The 25,249-nt window shown below is 39.6% G+C and overlaps 1 protein-coding gene across 1 annotated transcript in view; it reads left to right on the forward strand.

Annotated features, from left to right (window-relative positions):
- The window catches only part of FLT1 (fms related receptor tyrosine kinase 1), a 109,272-nt gene that overhangs the window by 19,608 nt on the left and 64,415 nt on the right, over nucleotides 1-25,249 (forward strand). Inside the window, exons 4-10 of the mRNA XM_015623010.3 lie at nucleotides 5,490-5,614; nucleotides 11,190-11,352; nucleotides 11,440-11,576; nucleotides 13,116-13,290; nucleotides 15,246-15,363; nucleotides 17,263-17,432; nucleotides 17,844-18,003. Coding sequence (XP_015478496.1) covers nucleotides 5,490-5,614; nucleotides 11,190-11,352; nucleotides 11,440-11,576; nucleotides 13,116-13,290; nucleotides 15,246-15,363; nucleotides 17,263-17,432; nucleotides 17,844-18,003 — 1,048 coding nt within the window. The remainder of the gene's footprint in view (nucleotides 1-5,489; nucleotides 5,615-11,189; nucleotides 11,353-11,439; nucleotides 11,577-13,115; nucleotides 13,291-15,245; nucleotides 15,364-17,262; nucleotides 17,433-17,843; nucleotides 18,004-25,249) is intronic.

Here is a 25,249-nt window from a genome sequence, read left to right on the forward strand (position 1 = left end):
TAGTTAGCAGAGAGCAAAAGGAGATTCTGGTAGGTACCTTTCATCACTGACTTTTCAAGAAAGCTGGCTTAGAATAAATTTCTTGCTTTGAGATGGTTTAAGCTAGCTGAGGCAAACCAGAGCTGTGTAATTAAAGGCACAGGTTCTGAGAGTGCTTGTGCTCACCAATGCCTAGAAGGTCAAACATGCCCACTAATTGTATGTATTTGGTTTGATCCATGTCTTGGGTTCAGTAGTCCAGAATGAAGGGCTTTATCATTAGGGAATTGTTCAAAATGTAAGCCTTTGAAATCCCAAAACATCTGGGATTTTGAGTTCGTTTTCAAACACCTAGTCGTGTACTGCAGGTTCTGAGTGTTTTAGAACTTCCTGGGCATTTCCCTGGGAGGTTCTCCTGCTGACATATAGCTAGATCTAGACCCAGGACCGACATGCATTTAATATCTTGCTTGAATGGATTGACTCCTGTAATCCCAAAGATACTATTGTTGCAGAACATGGAGGGTATCCAAAGAGTTCTGCAAAAAGCTCTCTTTAGATCAGAGGTATCAAAGTCAAAATAATTCAACAGGTAAAAAAAGCAGTAAGACAAAACACCCTGAGAGCTAACAGAGAGGGAGATTTATCTTCTTCCTTTTTTTTCTTATTTACAAATAATGCACTGATAAAAGAACCTGCTAAGGCCTGGGAAACTCTTCCTCCCCGTGCTTTTTTTTGTCCTTGCTTTTGGCACAGTTTTAACATATGAGCAGTAGGGTTTTGGCTTACACTGTCAGAGTCAATACTATGATAGCGCTTCTGTTTTGAAGAGGAAACTCATTGGAATTAAACTATGTTGCAGCTGTATCAAGTATGCGGACACATTTTTAGTTTCTAATGAGGTTCCTGTTACAAAACAGAGACCTCTAGGACTTGCTGACGTCAATGGCCTATAATTGCCGCGCTTTTGTCATTGCGTGTTCGTGGACTCCGTATCACAGGACTCCGTGTGGAGCAGAGAATGTGCCAACACTCTGGCAGCATCCAACGCTCTGCACTCACCCCTCCACGGTCCTGGTCCCTCACCAAGGCTCATAGCTCCTACTGAAACAAGCACCTTTCCAGGGTGAGCAGTCACAGTGCAGGGATACATCTGAAGGAGCATTCCTAACATCCGCTAGCCTTTCTAGGGATTGCTTGCTGAATGTAGTAATAGCTCTATCGTGGATTTCCTGGCTAATATGACTATTTTTCCTGAAGATTTTTAACTGTGTTTTGTTTGCATCATGGTCCTGTGTTGATGATAGCGTAGTATAACTAGTCTCAAAGGAAAACAAACCAATCTTGCCTAAAAAGTTGTTGTACAAATGTATTAGAATTTTTTTGTGTCTAAATGTGCTCAAGATATAAATTAATAAACATATAAGTCCAGGTAAAAGAAAGAAAAACAAAAAGGGAGTGGAATATTTTAAGTCTTAGGTTTTCTTGCACAGTTTAGACATACTTTGTATTTGAAGAGTGTTATTTTACAGGTAAGAAGAGGAAAGAGTGGAACTACCTTTCTTCTAGAATAAGATACACAAAATGGGATTGTTTTTCTTTAAGAAAATTAGGTATATGAGCTGGTTCAACAGACACATTTCCTAGGGCATGATTCATCTCATGGTAAAGCAGATGTCCAAAACTGGTCGGATAAGTCTCATTGCAAAATTCCCCTTTTCTCACCAGGGACAACACTAAGGGTTTGGCTCCAGCTCAGTGAGAAATGTCTCTATTGTAGATGTGCAAGTAAGGCTGGAATGACTCTTGGTGTGCAGAATTCTTTCGGAATTACTTCTGCACAGCCCCAATAATTTATCTGGGATAAATAAAGTTAAGGAGGTTTAATCCCTTCAATGGAAAGGGAATGCTGCAATTGGCCCAGGAACCTCAATGGAGTCTGCCTGTCAGCTCTTTAGCAAAGACTGTGGTACTTTTCACATGCATGAGGGAAAAGGGTATTATGTGAATGTGATGAAAATGTTTCACCTCTTTTAGCCTGAAAAGAATCTTAAGGATGAGCCAAGTGTAAGTAGGTATTTTGGAAGAACTTCAGAGGATAAGCTTTTAGAGGTTTCAGGGAGCTTAGATTTTCCTGCAGAGACTTTTCTTCTTACAAATGTATGTGTAAGTCCTCTGACTTACATAGCTCAGATTATTAAAAACAAAACAAACCCAAGAACAGTAGCTGAAGCTTGTGAAAAGAAAAACCCTCTCAGTCTTTTCTGAATTTGGCATTTCAGTGTTGGCTAATTTAGTTGTTTGTGGAAACCCCATAAATAGCCTAGACAGGTTACTGATACCAGACATAATATTGCTTGTGCTAAGTCTCTTATCAAGTTTTTATCTGGCTGCCAACCAGCTTAGCAAAAAACCTGCTATTTATGCTCTTTAACAATATAGCAAATGACCTTCATGGATTTTGTGATTTCATGAGTGCTCTTTGTGGTTTCATGTTGATTGTAGCTGAGAGATATTGAATACAGTCAACCCAGCACACAGTCATTCATTCTGGGCATAATTTAAAAATACACTAAACTGATTTTTAAAGTAACCTTTAACGTAGGTAAATATTCCATCTGTCCAGCTTTCATGTTGCTAATCTCGCAGGCAGCTCTGAAAAAAAAAAAAAAAAGAAAAACTAAAATAAACCAACAACCAAAATCAATAATTCATAAAAACGAGGTCAACCCCATTCCAAATCCCAATGAAGCTGAATGTGTAACCTGGATGTGGTCTTCAGGATAGGTCAGTCTGTGATGTTCCTTTTAAATCTAGGACTTTCTGAACATAGAATTGAGAGGAGCTGGCCCAAAAGACTGCTAGTGGGAAATCAAGTCATGCCAGATGTGCTGACAAACCAGCTATGAGGGGAAGGTTCATTTACCTCCCATCAGGAAGAAATTGAGAGGAAATGTAGTGGGAGCTAATGGCAGTAGATGGGGTTGTGATGGGAAGGAAAGAGGAAAATAAAAGGCGAGGAAACCTATTGCTTATGTCCAGAAGAATTCCATGTTGTTGGCAAACCCTGCCAAGGTGGCATAACCTGCCCTGGCTCTGCTGTGTGCTCAGATTTGCCTGATCCAGGTTGGTAAAGCCTGCACCAGATTCTGATCTTGAGGCACCAAGAGAATCCCGTTACGACCTTTAAGATGGAAGGAGAATAAAATCAAAGGGAATCAGGAAAAGCCTCCATGCTCATTATGAAAACAAAACTGTGCTAGGAAACATGATGCGTATTTCTTTTAATCAAAAGCAGGAAGACATTTGGAGCACTTGGGGCCATCGATTGCCCTCTGGCCCATGGCGGAAGTCCCCGGTGATGTCAATGGGAGTTCTGCACGCGAATAGCAGGGGCATGGCGACGCCCTGGCGCACACGGCAGGGACTGTACCAGGAGAGGCTGTGACCGAGCTTTGGAGCCCACCAAGGGCAAACAGAGCACTTGGGCCACTTTTATACAGCACTTTGTTGATTTCTCCAGGCATGGATGTGTATTTCCACTGAAGAAGAAGAAGAAATAATAAATATGGTGTTTTATGCTGTTTTCCTGTCCCTGCCTTTGGACAGGCGGGAATCCTGCGAGGTCTGAGCTGCACAGCCCCCACTGCCTCAATATTGGCATCAGTCCGTGGTGATACTCTGTCTGCAGATAGCACCGGCAGTCCCCAGAACAGCTCTTCCTCACACTTACAATGATCTGGAGATTGTGGTACAGGAAACCACTTTGCAAAGCTTGCTGGTTTTGGGCAGGAGCTCTTAATTTTGTGACAAAGACAAATGAGTCTTTGGGGAGTAGTAAATCAGTTTGTCTGGTGATGCTAAGGGGCAGGTGACCTCTTCTGTGGCTGCAGTCCCTGAAACAAAAAAGGTTCTTTTCCTCATCCTACAAACAGGTTCATTCTTGGTCTTTACTTGAATCTTACTGCAGAGGAAACGTCGGCCTAACAAGTCCTCAGGGCATTTTTTTATTACATATGCATCCTCTATTACTCATAAGTTCCTTTCACTATCTCAGTGGACATTTAATACCTATTATTAAATAATACTTTGTGGGTTTCATTTCAGAAAGTTTGTATAATAGTTTCATCGAACCACATTTGGAAAAAAAAAATTCTGTATCCTGGAGTAAATTTGAGATCCTCTGCCTTAGGATTCTCACCAGTATAAATTAGAGCAGAATCTGTTTTTCTTCCTGTTTGATCTCTCAAACAAAAATATTATTGCATATAGTAAGAAAAGAGGATCCTAAGGGCAGAACAGTGTGATGACCCTGGGAAGTGCATATCATACTTTTGAAAGACAAGCAAGAGTAACTTACTTGAAGAACTATTTGACGGAACATAGGCCAACATGCAGAAGTTTGGGGCCAGAACACTTGAACCAAGTTGTCGTTGCAGTTGAGGTTTTTTAAGGGATTGGTTCTTGCTATCTTTATTAATTTCTTATCCAAGAAAGATTTCCATTGTTATTTCTAAGATTTTTGACTGAGCGAAAATAATGGGATTTGCCTGAAAAAACATTAGAACTGTAGATAAGCACAGAATTAAGATCTTAATGTTCCGCTTTTCTTAGGAGTTAAAAACCAAACCTTATGTGAATTTGGAGGTAGTCTATCTGCGATGTGAGTCAAACTGAACCTTCAGATCTGAGCACCTGCAAAGAAGATTTAGAGCCAGAGCCTGTGGCTTGAGCCCCTCTTTGTTAAGTGGTCCAAACAATAGCAACAGCAATGTTCCCTGTTCCCAGCGCAAGCTATTTATGACAATGCCCTTTGTTAAAGGGATTGTTCAAGGGACGGTAAATTACTCTGCCAAGCTTTAGTTTTGAGTCAAGAGGAATTAATGTTTTCCTGGCATTTTCATTTACCTTGTCACATAAAAAAGAGACACATAGGTATTGTGACAGTGGGAAGGAGGAGAAGAATTAACTCTCTCTAGTCCATATTCTCGGAGATGAAAATAGGGCTGGATAATCACGGCAGATTCTTTCTCCCAATGCTGTCAAAGTGGGTTTTTTCCTATCAATTTCCTTTCAGACAGCAGCAAGGTGTACTTTGTAGGGGGTTCCTGATAAGTGAATTTCAGCTCACTTTCCATATATTTGCTTTTCCTGGTGATGAAAAGTTACAAATGCCATGAAATAAGAAGCACATATCTTAGCAGTGGAGGTGTTGCTGTAATGGAAAAAATTAGCTTCAACTGTCCTGACGTTTGAAGAAGATTTCAAAATACTGATACTGATATTGAATGATAGATATATCTTCAAATACTTCATAATAGTTTGATGAACATGTTTAGACAAAAGTAAATGGAAGATTGATTTAATTGATTTTATCATGAAAATGATTGATTGTTTCGCTTTCATTATGGACTGGGCTAGTCTGTTTTTTAAGTCTGTATGCAGCATTAGAATTCGTATACACTGCCTGAAGATTTCACATATTAACCTTCCTTTTTCTTCTTTTGCAGATACAAGCAATCCATTTGTAGAGATGCACAGTGATATACCTAAAATAATAAACATGGCTGTAGGAAGAGAAATGATCATTCCATGCAGAGTCACAGCACCGAACACTGCCGTTACTTTAAAAAAGGTACCTGTATCCAAGCATACTCTGAAAATGCTACTGTAGATGATGTATTTGGTTGTTTGTTAGCTTGTTTACAGCTATTGTAATGCTTTTGAAATAATTTAATAGTCTACTATTTCCTATGCAACGTTTCTGGGTGTCAGTGTTCAGAAATATTTCAACCCTGGAGTCTTCATTTTGCATTGCACAGAAGAAGATTTGTCATCAAATCTCCTACAAAGGGTGGTTATTTTCTGAAGAAACTTAAACTTTTCATACTACTTTATTAAATCATCACTGGCAAAGGTTTCTCAAGCCCAAGAAGGAATTTCTTGTTAAGAGAAGAGATTTCCTCCCACCTCTTCCCCTGCCCTTCCTCCCTTTTCCTCTTCTGTTCTCTGGAACAGCCGGTGAGTCCCTGGAGACTTGCTGTGGCTGTACAAGGATCTTTGCAAGCCTTTGCCCTACCTCACTCCCACCAGAGACTTTGCTGCTTCCTTTTACATATGACCACAGAAGGGATGGCTTTTCTTTGTGGGGAAACTTTGCAGGGAAACTGCAAAGTTTGATGTGGTGGGACTAGTTAAAAAAAAAAAAAAAAAAAAAAAAGGGTATTTCCATGTTTTGGGAAAATGTTTGTCTCCTAGGTGCCCTTAACAGTACTGTGGAGAGCTAACTGAACCATATGTATGTAGTAAAGTACCTGGTGTCAAGACAGAGAATGGGCCATTTTTTAAAGTTATCCTTTTTTTTTTCCTTAAAAATTAGGTAGAGGTAGCAAAGAAGTTTTACTTCTTAATAAAGGGAGTCATGTACATAGTGGCAATGAAAGTTCATCACTGTTAAAAGGAAAAGAGGTTTATCTCTTTATAGAATAACATGCAATTGCCAAACAATACCACTGTAAGATGTTTATCTAGTGCAACACAAGTGTCTGATTATTCTTTGACTGCAGAGCATTACACGAAACACAAATTTCATCTACTCTTTCAAGTGCTGCTTTGCTAATATAAATACAGATTTTGCTGCTTGTTTTTCACCTCTTAAATCCCATGAAAGAGGACAAAATGCAAAGAAAATAAAGTGGTCTGACCCAGGACATTACCCTATGTGTGCAGGAACATGCACAGTTCTCCTGCAGGTAGATGCACAAGGTTGTGTGGCGTGGCAATAGAATCAAAAGCAAGTGAGACCTAGCATTCTCACTCGAATAGAAGGGGTGTTGTCAAGTGGGAATTGGGCACTGTAGTGTTGCATCTGAAATCTCAGCATATTAGATTTCTAGCTAAGAAAATTCCTGCCAGGTTTTTCCCATTAAAGAATATTAAAAAGAATTCTTCTTATTTGGAGAAGATTGAAACATAAATACTCTCTATTTTTCATATCAACTTGCCTTTAGCTTGGGCTTGTAGTGTAAGGCACAGCTTTGCACCATCAAAACCAGATGTAATACTCTCAGAAGGAGAAAGAGGAGGAGGAGCCAAGTCTTGAAGGAAAGGATTGGTTGCTTACATGTTTTGCATTCCAGGAAAAATAAATGCGTTCCCTAATTAATCCTAGAATTTCCTGAAGCATGTTAGCTACAATGCATTACATCATATCTTACTTTATTTATCTTCTATGACACCCTTATATGAAGATTCCAGCAAGGTTCTACTCACATAGCAATTAAGAGATGTGTTAAATGCATTCCACAGCTGCAGGCATAATAGTGCTGGAGAAATGGCAAGAGCTATTTTGTATTTTCCATCAGTGATAAAGGAAGAAGTTGGTGTCCCCATAGTGCAGTCCTCTGGAACTGGAAAGAAAATCCCAGCTTTAGTGTCATTAGATACTGCCTTCTATAGTGCCAGGAGGTAAAAATACAAAATATTTTTAATAATCTCTCTCTTCTGGAAGGGCTCCCTACAGTTGCATGAGGACTGGTTCCAGCATTTATTTCTTTGCAGTGCTGCTTCTTAGTTTTAGTGGACCAGTGGGGAAAGGTTCATTATCCATCTTCAACATTACAACTTATTTTTTTTACTCAATCTTCATCTTTACTTTAGTCAAACCTTTTTAGACATGTACTGTGTTGCTATCATTTTCAGGCTGCACATCTGTGCAGGTTGTATTTTATAGCATGGCAATCACATACAACATAGGAGGGGGGTCTTCAAAAATCAAGAAGCTAATAAAACACGGACTGGGAAATGGGGATGAAGCTTTTAATTCCTATTTCAAATTAAACCTTTGGGTCCTGATACAACCTTTATCTGCAGCAGCCGATGGCCTTTTCCTTATCATATGAAAAACTGTGAAATCAATTAATAGTTTTGATCTAATGTTTAATAGTTAGATATTCAGAGCCTCTAAAACCATCATTCCTATCAACATAATTCTGGCAGCCTGATTCAGGATTCATTAAATATGATAAACCTTACTGGAAGTAAGCTGTGCACTTCTCTTATCTCTTCATTTGCTCTTATCTTGATAAATGGAGAAAGTATCACCTTTTGATACAGTGATTTAATCCATCTGTTTACTGAGAATCCTTTTGGATTCTCTATCTTAAAAACAGTGACATTCATAGGACTAGAAGTCAATAATCTTCAGTACAAGGAATAAAAAGTGGAAAAACCCCAAGGGATGCTGTGAATCACATACCTGGACAATCTGAATTCTTAATTATGCCACCTGATCCTTCCCAAATTGGTGGAAGGGGAAATATGAAAGAAAAAACAAGCATTCAAGACTCAAATGTACATTTTAATGTAAATTTTTAGTTGTCTCTTTCCAATACAATCTGCCTTTGGAGATGTGGGGGACAGTATGACTATAACTCTTGACCATAGGTAGGTACACAGTATGTGGCTGTACTGTGTTAATGTACCAGGTACCAAAAGCATTCAGCGAAGATTGAGCAAAGAAAGAGGCACAGCCTATACCAAAAATAGCTGCATTTGAAACAAAGTAAAAAGAAGGTAAAAGGCCAAGAATGCACTGGGAGCCACAGTGATATGGTTCACCAAGATTAGCATGTAGACAATAAATTCCATCTTTGTCGCAGCCATCGCAACAAGCTGATTCTTTGAATGCCTCTGACTCACTGCTGGTTCCCATCTGAAAGCTATTATTGTGGCTGAATTTATCTTCTGCTGCTTCAGCGGAAGTCTCACTGCTACAACACAGTGTTTCTTCATAGGTTTTCTACTTCTCTCTCTGATGACCAAATGGCCAAGATTTTTGACACAGCCTTGAGCTGCACTGGCCTTGCTCTGCACAGGGGCAGGAGCAAATGACATCTGGAGGTCTCTTCCAACCTAAATTATTGTGTGATTCTTGGATTCTCTGTCTTGTACCATCCATGCAGTGATCAGCATGGTGATGGCAATACCATGTTTCTAGTTGGTGGTCTGAAAACTGGTTTAGGGCAGAGCAAAACAGCTGTGGTTCTCTGAGAGTGGGAAACATAATCTGAGCCAGTGGGGCTGGCAGAGAGCAGCATGGAGAAAAGCTGGGTAAGAAAGGGCTGAGCACCCAGTCTCCATTCATCTTCTCATCTGAGACAAAGTCCTCATATTTCCACCCTTAAATAGGGACTTGTTGCAGCATTTTGGGGTTTTCCCCTTGAGATCTGGTCAGAGACCAGCTATGTCACAGAGGTCTTTTGCTAGTCAGAGACCTCAGTTTTCTGAAGTTGTCCTTTGAGTAAATTTCTGTTGTGTTATGCTTTCACAGGTGACTGGGTGTAACTTCTATCTCAGAGCTGCAAAAAAAATTTACTAAAAAGATGTTGCTCTAGGGTTTTTCAGGGATGTCAGATGAGTAAACTGCACAGGCAAAGATTTGTCTCCACAATAAGTAAGCATAGTGGATATCCAGACATCTCACAAAATTATGAGTCGCAAAATAGGAGTCTTCTGGATGTTTTGGTTCCTTTTGTATTCCTGGAGTAAGGCTAATACAAAGTCAGTAATACATCAAGTTAGTAATGAATGTGCAGTGAATGAATTCCCTGGGAAACACCAGTTTAGGAAGGCTCTGCCCCTCTGGCTTCACTTTCTCCTTGAAAACCTCTACAGAAATATGCTCAGGTAAAATAGTTTGGTTTCCACCAAAGCAGCAAGAGGATAAGTCCAATCAAAGCTCTTGAAAATGTTAACTATGAACTAGGTAAACCAAAGTTGAAAATTGTTTTGTTTAGAACAGGAATGGCAACAGAGCTCATAGGGGGGACCAAGATATTGTTGAATAGTAGCCAGCAGGCTGTAATGTAATGGGCTTTACTTGTGTGTGTGCTACAGACACTTCCCTGTGATTTGTATGCTTATTATAGCATCTTATCAGCTGTTGTAAAGATAAGGAATTCTGCCACGTCATTTTGTGCTCTGTATTTGTTCCTCATTTGGTTCATCATGCACTTAGTTATTTTGGAGGAAATGACATGAGATGAGTGGATGTGGTCTCAAGGGTGTTTTTCTGCATGGGCTGAGCAGGCAGCATCGAGGGTGCTGGGTTGTAGAGAGAAGCTGTATCACACAGGAAAGAGACAGACATACATGCTTCCCCCAGCCTCTGACAGCCACCCATGCTGGCTTTGCTTGTAGGAAGGAAAGGGCTGTCCAACACGTGAGTCCTCTGCTCAAATAAAGGGGGTGAAAGAGATGAAGGGACACAGTGACACTGGTGCACAGTGAGAAGGGATGGGCTGCAAGGTGCTTAGTTGATCCAGGGATCTTTCCTTATGACCGTAATTCATTTAAACTCTGCTCTGTGCCATCTTTTAAAATATCTTATTTTTACCATTAAAACAGGTATTATCAAAGTAGAGACATATCCAGGCTTTGTACTCATGGCTTATCTCTGTGCTATCCAAATGGTGGCATTAATTCCATTAATAAGGTATAACAAAATAGCATGGTCTGAAAACAAGAGATTTTGTCTGAGCTTCAATGGCTATGGTAGGCTTTACTTTTTCGGAGTTTTCTTGATACTTTATTAAAGTGGGGCTTGAAGTGCAAAGGATCATAATGTAAAGGACAACTTGTACTGCTGAGAAAATAGAAGTTTGATCCCACACGACAATAAGTTTTTTGTTTGTTTTTTAATTCTTTTAGGCAAAATAAATATGACATGCATGGAATTGAGTCCTGGCAGGAATTTCTTAAAGCCTCAAAATGACAGCAAATTAAGTCTACTTGTCATTTCCAATGAAAAGTGTGTATTTGTTTCTCTATGGTGAAACCAGGATAGTTAATTGCAAAGGTTCCTGGAGATGAGCGCTTTAGCTGCCAACCAGGAGCCAACAGAATAGCAGACCAAGTGCTGAAGCTAATTGTAGTGTCAATCTATTGTGTCATAAATTACATCCTGTTATAAATAATGAAATCCTGGAAACAAATGAAGCATTTGCATTCTTCACACAGATTTTTCCTCTATTTTGTGATGAAAATGTGACTTGAAAAACCCACATCATTAAATGCCATCCTTTTCATGTTGATTGGCATTGTTTTTTTTGGGGTGCTTTTTTCCCCATCCCTTTTTCTACTGGGCTACTTTGATTAGAGAGTAGACATGAGAATGAGTTGTTTTTGTGATGTGTGTTTGGCACTTCCAGATTCCACGAGAAACCCTAATTCCTGATGGCAAGACAATAATCTGGGACAGCATGCAAGGCTTCAGAATACCTAAGGCAACTTACAAATTCATTGGGCTCCTGAGCTGTGAGACAACCGTCGGTGGGCACACCTACAGCACCAAGTACCTAACGCACAGAGAAAGTAGGTGTCACTCTCCAGTCCCCATCTCCCAGAAAGCACCCTGCCCTGCTGGCGTGGCTAACTGTTCTCCCTCTTTGTCACATGCAGCCAACACAATTTTTGATGTTCAGTTAAGCACCCCCCGTCTTGTCAAGCTGCTGAAGGGAGACAGCCTAGCAATTAACTGCACTGTCACTGCAGCCTGGAACACCAGAGTGCAGATGACATGGACGTACCCTGGAGAGGTGAGTGCTGTGGTTGGAAAGAAGAAACCAGAGGTTTCCCACAGATCATGCTGCATCTAGCATCCCGGGAGGAATTCTGGTCTGGAATGCTTGCCGTTGTTTGCATTCCATCATTTTGACCCTTGCTGACATGTCTCTTAAGGTTTCTTTTTTTCCTTTCTGATGCTTAATTTCATGAGTAAACATGTTTACATAATGTGCTCTGGTTATATTGCATAATCAGGAGCGAACGCTAGGATTGTTTCATCTCTGGGAGCTTCTTTTTGACCTGGCGAAACGAGAGAAATTTATCACCCCATCCCAGGCAGGGGCTCTCTCTTGTGACAAAAAAGTTTTCAGCGAGGCTGTCTTCTCAACACATTCATTTCAAAGACTGGCAGACAGTCAGGCACCTGATTCCAGCATGTTTAGAAAAAGATATTTTGATTTAGCTAGCCAAAAAATCTCATTTGTTAAGTGTCATAAGAACAATCCTCTTGTTTTGACAACTACAGGAATGGTCTTGAATGTGCTTCTCCACCCCCCACATTGGGAGCATCCTCATAAATATTTGTCACTTACAAAATAACTGCCAGGGAGTCCGTGTAAAACTGATAAGAAATTTGACATTAGCTTAAGGTTTACAACTCCCATTCCTTTCATGTCAGTTTGATTTATGCTGGTGATTCAAGTCCAGATCATTTATTATGTCACTCATTGTATCTAATCACAGGCTGAAATTATGATTGCATTATATAGGGAAGATTAATGCAATTGTTTATTGCTTACTGTAGCCATTTTCCCTGGCATTTTTTCACCTCAGAAATAAACAACTTAGCAACAAGAAGTGCTCCAAATATATTATATTGCTCTTTACTGCCCTACCAAGCCCTATCTGGGCACCACACTTGTAAAATTGTGCTTTGTTTTTATTTAGATGGTAACTGAAGGGTGCTCAGTGTTTATAAGACATCAACAATGTCCTGGGTTAAATAAACTTTGAGGCCAAATGCTAAGGGGGAGTTGCAGGAAATAACTCCTCAGAGTCACATTATCTTCAGTTCCACCCTGCTATTCCCTTGCCAAATCTAGTCCCTTTTCCGTCTCTAGTGTCTTCAGAATTCTCCCCTCCTTGTGTTAATGTCCTTTTCTTCTATATATCTGTTTCCTATGGCACTGAATCCAGGCACCAAACCATGTGTTGCTCTTCATATTGTGGCTTTAGGGATTTTTAGCAGTGTTGGACAATGGCAGTGGGGAGCTGGGCATGTTGATATGACAGGCTATACAAAAGGGAAGTTCTTCCTCTGGAAAGTACTGGTTTGGATACAATGACAGCTTGGGTGAAGACAGGGATGAATTTCCCTATAAGGTTGCTTATATTTTTTATTGCTGACCATCCAGAAATGTTAAGCATCTTTTTGCTTGTCTGTGACATAAAAAGGCATCTGGGGTTGTTTTTATTAAGTTATGGTGGCAGTACAGAAAAATAAAAATCTTAATAATCATGAAAATTGGTTTGATTAACCTCTTTCTTGTTCATTTCTCTGGCTTTTATAGACAAGGAAAAGAGGTTCTGTAATGCAGCGTATTGACCAGAAGAATTCAGAGGCCAACATTTTTTACAGCATCCTCGTTGTCGACAGAGTGCGGGATATTGATAAAGGCCAGTACACCTGCCACGTGAAGAGCGGGCCGTCGATCAAGGCCGTCAACACAACAGTCATTGTTTATGGTAAGAAGTGGTGCACATTTGTAGAATATTCAGTGCTCATGTACCAAGGTCAGCCATGTGATAGTTTTACATCGAGACACAAGGTGGAAGCGAATTTGTAGCACATTTGTCATGGGCAGAAAAAGGGAAATGAGGGAGGCACTTCAGGAGGGAAAACATGCCATTTCTTCCATGACTGTTTTGTACTGCTGGCAATAGACATGTTAATGTTCAATTTCATCACTTTTGTCTGCTAAATGTTGTGATGGCGCTGTCCTCAGCCAGTTCTAGCAGATACAATCAGGGAAACTCTGGTTTGTGGGGGAAAAGAAGGTACTAGCATAATTTAAATAGAAGAATGTAATTTCCTCTTCTATGGTACTTATGCATTTCTTTCTTTGAAGAACTAAAGAAATAAACATCCTAAGTCTACATGGAGCCAGTAGACCATTCAAAAAATAATTAATATGGTTTTACAGCAGGACACTTGATTGAGTTCCCTATTATTTGTCTGGGCCTTCTGTGAAATCTGGAAATTTCTGATATTTTTTCAAAAGTATATGAATAAGGGCATTTTTGCATATGGACTTTCTGGGGAGTGACCTTTGGGTTGACACCCTGTTACAATTAGAAACACCCAGGATCTTTAGAGCACCATTGGTGTTAAGACCAAGAGGTTGGTGGGTGTCCTCTACCACAGATGACTCATGGTCAGAATATGGATTTGTTGCATATTTTCAATGGTTAATCTTTTCTCTCCTATCCTGAAGTGTGGATTAAGCACTCTGTGTTGGCATTCTTAGAGAGAATTTCAGCCCATTTTCTGGAAATGGGCTGAAATTTAAACTCTGGAATAAAGCACTGTGAGCATAGGATGAATCATGATAACCATTGTTATCATTGTTATCATTGGTATCATTGTTATCATTGATAACTGTACCTTCAGCAGATAAACTGCATCTGTCAGAAACTGAGGTTTAGATTAAAATTAAAGCCAGAGAAGTTGGAGATTAACATTAGAGTCAGAAAAGTTGGGACTGTTGAAATCAGCCTGCATTCACATAAGCAGCCCCATTACAGGATACCCATATTAGAAAGAGCCTGTGTGAATAAAGGCTTGCAGAATCAGGGCTGTAACTTTATAACTGGTCTTGCGTAATTAGTTATTTGTCTTTTGCATATTATTTTCAATATATGTGTTGTGATTAAATGTTGAACTTGTTTAATAGATATCCGTCATCCTTATACAGTTTGTAATGTGAGTAAATATTGCATCATAGGAACCATCAAAAGGACACTCAAACATTTTTTATACTTTGAATGTTTTATTTTGCACAAGTTGGCAAGGGAAAAAGAGATATTTTCCAATGTATTGAATTTTTTGGTTTATTGCCTCTGGTAAAAGCCATCAACTTGGCAGAGTTGGAGATACGGGGCAGAGCAATTGGAAAAGAACAAATTCCAGCAGGCTGATACTATTCCAGTGAAGTGACAAAGATTTGTTTGTTTGAAACAGCTGTTTACCAATGATACAGAAAGTTTCTGCCTTTTCCTTTGCTATTTCTTGAAGATCCCTTAAATCTTCTCTGGCAAAATGCTTTCGTTTGGAACATCCATTGATTCTTGGCCTGTAGGAGTGGAAAGGTCATCTGATCATCCTCAGTTCAGCCTCCCACATACTACAGACCACTTTATCTCTTGTGCCTTTTTTTCTGGCTGCAGCACAATGTGAATTTGACTAGAGTGTATCTTCTCCAAGCAGTTCCATGGCCTGGGAGCTGCATCTCAGTTTCTTGTATATTCTTTTCTATTTTATAGATCTCCAGGCGGTTAGGCTCTATTTTTGATGTTAACAGGTGGAAGCATCAAAATTATTAAAGATAATTTTTATTTGGAATCACATTTTCTTTAGTAGAACTACTCTTTTTGCAGGATGAAAATCAGTAATACAAAGCACTTTTTTTATTTTGTTTAAGATAAAATGTTCATTAATTTGAAACGTCGAAGAAAAACTGCGCTGGAGGCTGTAGCTGGAAGAAAATCCTATCGTTTGTCAATGAAAGTGAAGGCATTTCCCTCTCCAGAGGTTATATGGTAGGACAACAGTTACTTCCACAGATGCACCCTGGACATCTTGTTATAATAGAGTTGGGGAGGATTTTTTTAACGTTTCAGAGCTGCCTGGGGTTCTAACAATTTCTGAGAAATTACCCGCATTTCGCAAGGGCGAGAAAGGCGATAAGGAAAGTTTAAAGCTGAGATCCTCAAATAGGTTGGGTATGTCTCCTCTTGAAATCAAAGGATGCTCTACAGCTAAATATCTCTACCAGCCTTGACTCAAGTGTTGCATCCAGCATCATTCACACCTAGCTTTGAAACGTGAACTTGCTTTTTCAGACAGTAAGAGAAAGAAAAGAAGGCTTTCATTAAAATAAATGATTGACTTGAGTCATACAGACATGCACTATTGCAAAAAAATGGAAGTTGGTATTATTATGCAGTGATCTGAAGGTTGTAGATCTACTTCAGCAGAGCATTCACTGGATCATTCATTTGTCTCATGTATGCTGTGTTAAGAACTTTTGGAACAGGTTTGTTTGGTTTTTTTATTAATCCAAACCACTTTCATATGGAAAAGTGTTATCTATTCATGATCTCAAGGGGTTTTTGTTTAATTTTAAACACCAGTAGCTCTGGCTCAATTAATTGTGCTTTAGCAAAGGGTCTATGACAAGACTGATTAAGAAAACAAACAATGCATACATAAACAGGGGGAGTGCATGTTACAGCCGGGAATTAATTTTGCCCCAAAAGTGTTGTCTTGTTTTACAAAACCTTTACTCTTATGGTTCCATGTGGAAAACTAAGGGGTGAGTGTGACACTGATGCCAGCCATTTATACATCATTTTCTGTTTCTCCAGTGTTTGAGTTTGTTGACTACACATATAGATCCAAAACTTCTGAACTCAAAAAAAAAATATCTCCAAACTTTTAAACAAATTTTAACAATTTTTTTAATTTAAAATTGAGATTCCTCAAACATTGGAATAAATAGCCCAGAGTGAAGGTGGAGTGTCCGTTCTTGGAGATTTACAAAATCATACTGAAAATGGTATTGGACAACCTTCTGACCTTGCTTTATATAGGACATTAGACTAAATGAATTCCAAAGGCTTTTTTAGCTACAGCTATTCTCTGGTTCTGTAAAATACACATGCAGTGAAATGCCTAAATCCATAACTCTTTTGACCAAAGTTTAGTGCTCCTCTAATAAAAGTATGAGTTTTCTGTAAATACTTACTAAAAGCTGTGAATCATTGAGATCAAATCCATCATCATAATGAATATGTGTTTCACCCTTCTGCTAACATCATGTTAACCTTCTTGCAGCTCGTTAAAATGCACTTTACACTGTATTTTAGACTTGGAAGAAAATTATTTTGCTTCAGGAATCTATCTGTGAGCAACAGTTAGTACTTTCTATGTTGATTTTCTGTTATCTTTAAAAACATTCACTTGATAGCAGGATATCTGATTCCTAAGTGCTTATCTAATCTACTTACTCTTCCTCTTCCTAAAATCACAGCTGTGCTTAGAGTACTGTAATACTGTGTCCCAGGATGTATTCTGAGGTCATAGAGAAATGGCCAGTGCAAGATGATGCAACCTTTATTTCTGTGACCAGCTCTTAGACAAAATGGTTGTCTCTCAGACTAAATGGTGGTCACAGACAGAGTTGCAATTTTCAGCAACTCTCAAATACCATAGAACCCCTTCGGATTCTTATCAATTTTAATATATAGAATAGTATTCTCTAAAGTGGTTTACAAATATCAGCAATCTAATTTGAATGAAAAGGACCAGTCTCTGGTAAACAGAATCTCAGCCTGCAAATCCAATCCCATCCCAAAGATTGAGGAATACGATGTAACATGGGTGATCTAAGCAGAGATATTTTTCAGAATTTTGATTTCTGGAATTCCATGAAACAGGTTAAAAGATGGGCTACCTGCTGCTGAAAAATGTGCCCGGTACATTGTTAAAGACTATTCATTAGTCATCAAGGATGTTGCTGAGGAGGATGCTGGAAACTACACCATAATATTGAGCATTCGACAGTGGAACTTGTCGAAGAATCTTACAGTCACTCTTACGGTAAATGGTAAGTTTGCAACGTGTTCCCATGCTTCTCCTGAACATGTAAATGCTCAATTTCCTTTGAGCTGGATTGTCACCAATCTTGCCATCATCAGGGCATTGTGGGTTTTCTTACTGACTTCATGGACCCAAACCCAAGCCTCATATGCAGGGTGAAAGGCCCATCTTTGGACCAGAAGATGGATGCTGGTTTTCATTTGAAGTGTTTTCTGTCCTCCACAGTCACATATTTGTTCTTGATGACTTAAATGTGTTACTAACCACTCATCTGACGTGACTCAGGACTGGTGTTTTCCTTTGTTCTCCTGGGGATTTTTCTTGTTACTCACAGTGCAGGAATGTACTATTTTTATAATAGTGCAATACATTGGAAACAAGCTGGTTTTAATTGCTCTCCAATTCTTACCCTTTCCAGTGAAACCACAGATATACGAAAAGGCCGTGTCATCATTCCCTGAACCTAATCTGCATTTACTAGGCAGCAAACAAGTGCTGACATGCACGGTGTATGGTATTCCTCCGCCTAAAATTACATGGATGTGGTATCCCTGTAAACAAAACCATTCTAAAACAAGGTAGGACAGCATCTTTACTTTTCTTTAGTATAATATTTTTATATAATATAATATATAAATATATTATTAAAATATACTATTTTATATATCTTTTGCTATTACACTTAGATATATTTTTACAAGCATAAAGCTTGCTGTAAACATTGTTTTTCTATTAGTTAATAAAAATTGTCTACTTTTTGATCAATATATTTTTCAGTAGACGTGTAGTCACAATGCAACATTTCTCCATCGTTATTTGAAAATGGAGGGCAGAGTAGTTATTTGGTATTGTTGTTTGGGTTTATTTACAGTTCACTACTATTCATGCATGCAATATTCATCCAGAAGCGATAATTGCTTTTGCATTTTCATGAGAGAAGACAATGCCTTGCAAAGTTCACACGCTTTCACAGGGAGAAGTTTTCCTCCATGCTTTTCTCCATGCACAGTGACTCCTATGTGTGGCTTCTTTTGAAATAGACAGGAAACGTCATAGAAGCTTCTTCCATTACGAAGGTCAGATCTGTTGTGTCATATGTTTAGTCATAGATTCAGTTCAGCAAGCTAAATGAGCCCACCATTGTCCAGGATGATATTTAAAGAGGGTAGAGAATAAATGGCACCATGCAAGCTTACTTAATGCTGATGTGGTGCTCAAACTAATCCTCTTTTTACATTTTAGTTTTCTTTTGAACTCTCTTTCTTATAATTAGGAGTTCGTGTTGACTCACCCACAGCTCTTCTGTGTCATGAAATCTGACAAACTTAATGATTAACACTCAACCTCCACAACAGCATTATCATTAAGTTGTTATTGGAAGGTTCAAACAGACAAGTTTTTTGGATCACAGCCCAATGAAGATATTTAAAAACCTAACAAGTTTAAGACACAACTTTTTCTCAGTTTCAGTTGAAGAATAATCACATTCCCCAGGATTTCACTATTTTAATGGTTTCATAGAATTGGGATTTAGCACCAGGCAAATATTTAAGGACATGTTGAATTGAAAGAGTACAAGACACATCCTTCAAATAAATAGGACATCTCAACACTAAGGGTCTCAGTACTAAACATCTCAAACTAAGGCTACCTGGAAGTGCTTTGATATCAGTGAGAAACTGGTCAGCACTTCCTAGAAGCACGTGTTATTTTTCCCACTGTGTCTTTGGGATTATTTTAATGGCTGTCTTTCTGTGCCCTTCTCACCAAGAGGTGGCACTAGCAATCTCTCCTCTTGCTGGAATAGGTATTACCTGAAATTCTCCATTTCAAGGACAGGTGAGAGCTGCATTTCCTCTGCCTGGTATGTTACCTAACAAGGAAAAGTTGCAAGATTTATTTTTGCTAAGAGATGTAAGAGAACATCTTTTAACTAGAGAAACCTTGAGAAAGGCATATATGAAAGTTTTCAGTCTTTTAGTTTCTTTCAAGAGTTTATGCAGCTATGAATACTCTGGATTGAAATCCAGTGCAGTACTGAATAAACAGTTGGTTCTTCCTTGGAAATCAAGGTGGTGCTCATCAGTTGTCAGGTATTTCCTTCTGCTAGCAAGCACAGGTCGGCACTCCTGCAGAGGAGAGCATGTCATCAGAAAGAGGAATTAACATCTGCATGCAGGTGTTCAGTAGTGCGCTGAACTGCAGACTCCATTAATGTTAATGAGGAATGTGTTTGAGCAGGTGATCAGAGGAGAAATGTAACAACTTGAATCAGCTATTGGCTCTGTGACAATGTTATTTCCAGACTGGCTTCCAGATTGCCTGCATAATTGTTCTGTGATGATTCTCTTCAACCTTCTCCCCTTCCTTCTTCTTTAAGTACTCATTGAAGAAGTAGTCTGGAGAAACCATTCTTAATGCTTTGCCTAAAAGGAGTGGGATGACTCCCTCTGAATAATATGACAATTTACTATTGCAGAAAGGCAGAAATACCCGAGTAATTAAATTTTGTCTCCTGCTCCAGGAAGGGAGCAGAGTGGAGTACCTCAGGAGCTGGCACACCTTGCTCAGGCTGATGTCTGTGCGTGTTCAGGTGTTCTCCCTGAAGAGCTGGAAAACCCTTTAATCCCACCTATTCCATTATGCTTCCCTCTTTGTGTGAGGGGAAGTATGCCTAAGCAACAGATTTAATGTGCATTTACCTCATACAGGAGATAAGAAACATACCTTGTTCTACCAATACATTTTTTTTTGTATTTATTTGCCCAATGTTAGGTTTCCAATACTGAAATGTTGTTCTGTTTATGCTCATGTAGAGCTTGTTTCTATACAGAGAGGTACCCTGCACTTTAAGTCAATAAACCCCCACAGGTTACCATTCAGTGCAAGGTAGTGGAGATTCTCAGGAAATTTCTGAATAAAAAGATCCTGTTGATGCAAAGACCTTGCAGTGCACTATTGGCTCCAAGATCTGATTGCTCCAATATTTATATGTATGCTTAACTTCACACCCTTTGAGCAGTCACTGCAAGCTGGGGACTGACTGCCTAAGTTAGATGCTTTTATTTTTGAAGGAATGATGCCTGTGACCTCCTTTAATAACAGCCATTAGGTTGTGTGGCTACTTCTTTCACTTCCTTTTCCAAGCAGTATTTCAGTCACAAAGCTCTGAGAATACTTCAATGAATTCCATTGCTTTTAAATGCAGATATAGTTTAATGCTTTCTGATTGATACAGTCAATTCGCATAACTCTTCTCTCTACTTCATTCAGGCCAGTAACATGAGACTGGCCAAATAAAATTATTTCCACAGTTCCCTCATAGCAAATTAAAAAAAAAAAAAAGTGGTAAAGTTGCTCAACAAATGTGAGTTTTTGAAATGTGAAAGACCAACATCATTAAAAATTCCCTGTACTTTGCTTTCTGTTACAATTACTTTGCTTAAACCAACTCTTGCCATTAATCAACATTTTGCTAGCTAGCTAGTTAATTAGATATGTAGGTAGAAAGATCCTCTTCTGATGTTCACTCAAACAAGGAAACATAAAAGAGTCAAGGAAATCTGTCTGGGGCAAAAAACAAAGTTCTGGGGTTTTTTAAAGCTTATGCAGAACTATTAAACTTAGAGATGGCAGCCAAAAGACAGTGGAAGGCACAATGCAAAATAAAAGTTCTTAAAAAAAATATTAAAAATTAGTCTTTCTTAAATGATTGAGAAACTGCTTTTCCAGGGCTATCTTGCTGCTCTGCAGTGGACACATTCCCAGGCTGGGCAGCCCCCAGGTGTTCAGTGGATATAGAAGAGCACAGCCCAGTGGGACACTTGTCCTGAAGTGCCCAGCAGCCTCCTCAGCCTCTTTTCTACCACACTGGAGCCATCCTGTCCATCCTGCATTTGTCTCAGGCTGGGTTGTCAGCAGAGCTGTATGGGGGCAGACAGCAGCAGGGCTTGCTGAGGGTCTCCAGAGCCAGGCAGGCTGGGATCCACCTCAAACAGATCCATTCTGAGGTTACAGAACAAGCGTCTGCATGTCAGGAACGTGCTTGATGTTAATGGTTCTTGACCCGCATCTCTTCAGTAGATTTTGTTTATCTTAAACTGACCTGGCAGGAATTGCTAAGAAGGGCATGTGGGATACTGCTATTGCTCACTGGAAGCACTGGCTTGCTCAGCAGCTGTGCGGTGTTGTTTGGGGCCAGCTTCTCTCTCTGGTCATTTCTATGTGGGCAGTTCAAGAGAGGTCTATGACCTCTGCCCAAGGTTTGACAGATTGGCCCTTCAGAAACTGCAGACAGTTGCAACACTGAGATTTAACCACGGGTGTTTCAGCTCTCCCATCATGTTGCTGCCTCCCTCCTCTTGAGCTATCAGTTTTGTTCAGTCTCAAACTGAATGTTATATTATTATTATTTTACAACCCTGCCATCATATCAGTCTCTGTTTTTTTGGCTTTTGTTTATTTTGTTTTTTATGCTTGTGTGTTTGCTTGATGGAGAGAGAAATGTAACAGTATTATAGAGCTGCTTACAAAAACAAAGTAATTGGGGAAACTGGCGCATGATTCTCTGCTCTCCTGACTACACTGTCAAATGTGAACTCTACTTGGTGGCAAAACCACCTAATGGTGGGATTAGAGATGGAGGGCTGAATAGATGAAGTATCTGAGAGGAAAGAAACTAGAGGTGTTCCTTGAAACTTCTGCAGAGACACAGAAAGACTGTAACTATCATAATGACAGTGCATGGCCAGAGTCCCAGCAACTTCTGTGAAAGAGGAGGCAGGCCATGTGTGCATAGCAGTCTAATTGCATTTCTGCACTGTTTATGTCAGGGTATTAATAAGAGATTGAAAGCCAGAATCATTAGGATGTGCTTGGATAGATGATCACGGGAAACCAGATCTGGAACATCGGTGAGGTATGTAAAATGAACAAGTAAAGAACAAATGTTAATTATACTCAATTAGGAATGTACTGAACCACCCAAATTTAGTTCTTGGATGTCTACAAACGTTGATGACCATTAGTTTGTCCACAGCAACTGGTTTTATCCCTTGTGCCTATTTTGAGGAAGGGAAAGTCTGAGTCTTTGGAGCTGGTATAAGTAGGTCAGATGCCATTAACAAACAGGTAGTTCTAAAATGCCTTTGTGTAATTTGACACGTGGCTGGATCCTCAGCTCTATCCACTGGCTGAGGATCTGGCTGGTGGCCTTTGTGCCTTCCACCCTGTGCTACAGGAAAATCATCTGACAGCAATCTAGAGGTGTAGAGGCACATACAGGTACACCTAAAATCATACTAGCTATTCCCTTATTTTGATGTGGCTGGGGAAATAGATGACTGCAAATAAAAGTCAAACCCCTTGGTTTTTAACATAACCTCAAAAAAAATGCAGAGGAACTGTCACGAGTGTATATTGGCTTCAAGTTCCCTGGAAGTCCATGCTGCTGCAAAGGAAAGAGAGGAGTGAAACAGCATCTGATCTGCTTCAGCCTAAATAAGCAATACGCTTAAGTATCTCATTCTGCACTTTCACTGGGAGCCAAAAAACCAATGTTTGCTTGTGAACACATTCTTTCCCCCGAGTAGAGCTATATCCTTGTTTTCAAGTCACTATTATGGAATTTGAAAATATTTTCTAATATTTTGTTTGCAAAATGCTGTTTGAATCAGATCTGGCACATCCATATGGTTGCATAAGCTTGACTAACACATGCTTTATACCGAGTACATTTTGCCACAGTCTGTCCACAGGGTTACACACTAATGAATTTATTCTGCAAGTATAAATGACTTCATTGTGGGTCTTGGTTGAATCAGAACCTTAAGCTTTCGAGTTTTGATATTGCTAGTTTCCAAATCCCTTTAAATCAATTTTTTTAAAAAATTAAAACAAGAAGCATTGTATTGTTTGCTCTGTCATTGATCAGCAGGGATACTCTGCTTAGTATCATGCTTTAATTCTCACTTGCTTATACTGGGTTTTTTTTTACTTGCTCTTCCTTTTATTTTTTCCCAGTTTCTTTTTTTTCTCCTTGTTGCCTTCACAGGATGGTTTCTTGGCTTTACTATGTGAAGCCTGACACCCAGCCTTAAGGAAAAACACTTAAGGGTCACGTAGATGGTGGGATGTTTCTTCTTGATCTTTTACTCCGTGTGGCCCAGCCCATGGGAAATAAAGTGTGTGACAGGCTGTACGTGGGGACTGCACGACGTGAGCGAGGCCCCGCACGCTGGCGGTGTCGGAGCCAGTGGGGCGTCCCAGCCCCTAGCCAGAAGCCTGCTCCTGCACTAGCAGGGGCTCCTGGCCAAAGGAAGGCACCAGGTCAAACTCTGTGTGTGCTTCAGAGTGATTATGAATGGAGTACTATTACTGGATCGAGTACACCTTTTACAAAAATATACAAACTCTAGTTAGCATCCTCTTTCCTTTTATGTGTACGCCTTTCAAAAAGCCTTTGCAGAAGGCTTTGAACAGGCATGTGAGGTAGGATCGTGCTCAGAAAAAAATATTCAGTTAAAAAATAGGAAACAGAGGTTAAGAGGGAACAACCAGTTCTTGCAGCGTAGGGAGGTGATCAGTGAAGCTTTTCAGGAGCTGGTGCTGGGGTCTGTACTTGTCAACATGTTCAGAAATAACCTGGAAAAGGTGGCAAGGAGGTGACACTGTTTGTTGATGATGACAAGCTATTCGGGTTTGTAAGGACGAGGAGCTGATTGCAATGAAATGCAGAACTCTCTTAATCTGGGTATCCGAGTAAAACAGTGGCAGGTGAAATTCACTGAGGATAAATGTGCACGATATACATAGGAAAAAAAGATCTTGCTTTCGTACGCAAAATAGGTGTTAAAAAGCTGTTGGCTGATCATTAGTACTACAAAGAGGGATCTGAGTGCTGTGGTAGATGGGTTTGTGAAAGTGAACACTATCATGAGCAGCTCAAAAAGAAAATCAAGTGTTAGGAATCACCAGGAAAGAAATAAAGACCACAGTACAGAGCACCATGATAACTCTACAAATTCATAAATTATCAATGTCTTTTATGCTATGAGCATTTCTGGTCCTTTCATTTCAAAGGATGCAGCCAAACTGGGAGGTACACCAGGAATAGCATCAAAAAGGATCAAAGGAATTTCAGAGAATGAGAGGAATGTGTGAAGTATGAGTGAGGAGGGAGATCAAGATTCTTACAGACTGAAAAAGGTGTGACTTGGGAGCTACAGGACAGAGACTTACAGACTTGTAAAGGACACATGTCTGAGGATCAGTTGTTGTTAACTTAGTTAAGTTGTATATCTTTTCCAATTCAAGAGGCCATTAGATGAAGACAGGAGGAACAGAATTTGGAGCTAAAAAGGATATCACTCCTCATGTAGTGGATAGCATATCTGTGAATATGCTTGCCAGAAGTTTTTTGGGGGTTTGAAAACTTCCTACAGTCTTGGAAGAGAAGTGTAGAAACAGCCTATATTGAGGGAAATTCCTGAGTTGATAATAATTGGTGACTGTAGGAGTATTAGAAGGAAATATCTGAAGTTAGTCCCGCTCTTACTCATCTCCAACCATCTGCATATGGTCATTGTTGGGACAGGATATGGGGTAGATGGATCCTTGGTCTTACATCCATGCCTGTCAGTATTTTCTCTTCCTGTTTTCCTTCTAATCAGCTCCCCTCTCTCCTTAAAAATGTTTCCCTGCATTCTTTCTCATCCCTTCCTTGTTTTCTGCCTGCACCTCAGTCCCTCACTCCAGTCAGCCCAGATTTGCTCCCAGACCCCTACTTAAAGAGAAGCTGAAAACAAATAATCTTAAAACACAGCC

The sequence above is a fragment of the Parus major genome, chromosome 1 (genome assembly GCF_001522545.3).
Source record: "Parus major isolate Abel chromosome 1, Parus_major1.1, whole genome shotgun sequence".
NCBI lineage: Eukaryota > Metazoa > Chordata > Aves > Passeriformes > Paridae > Parus > Parus major.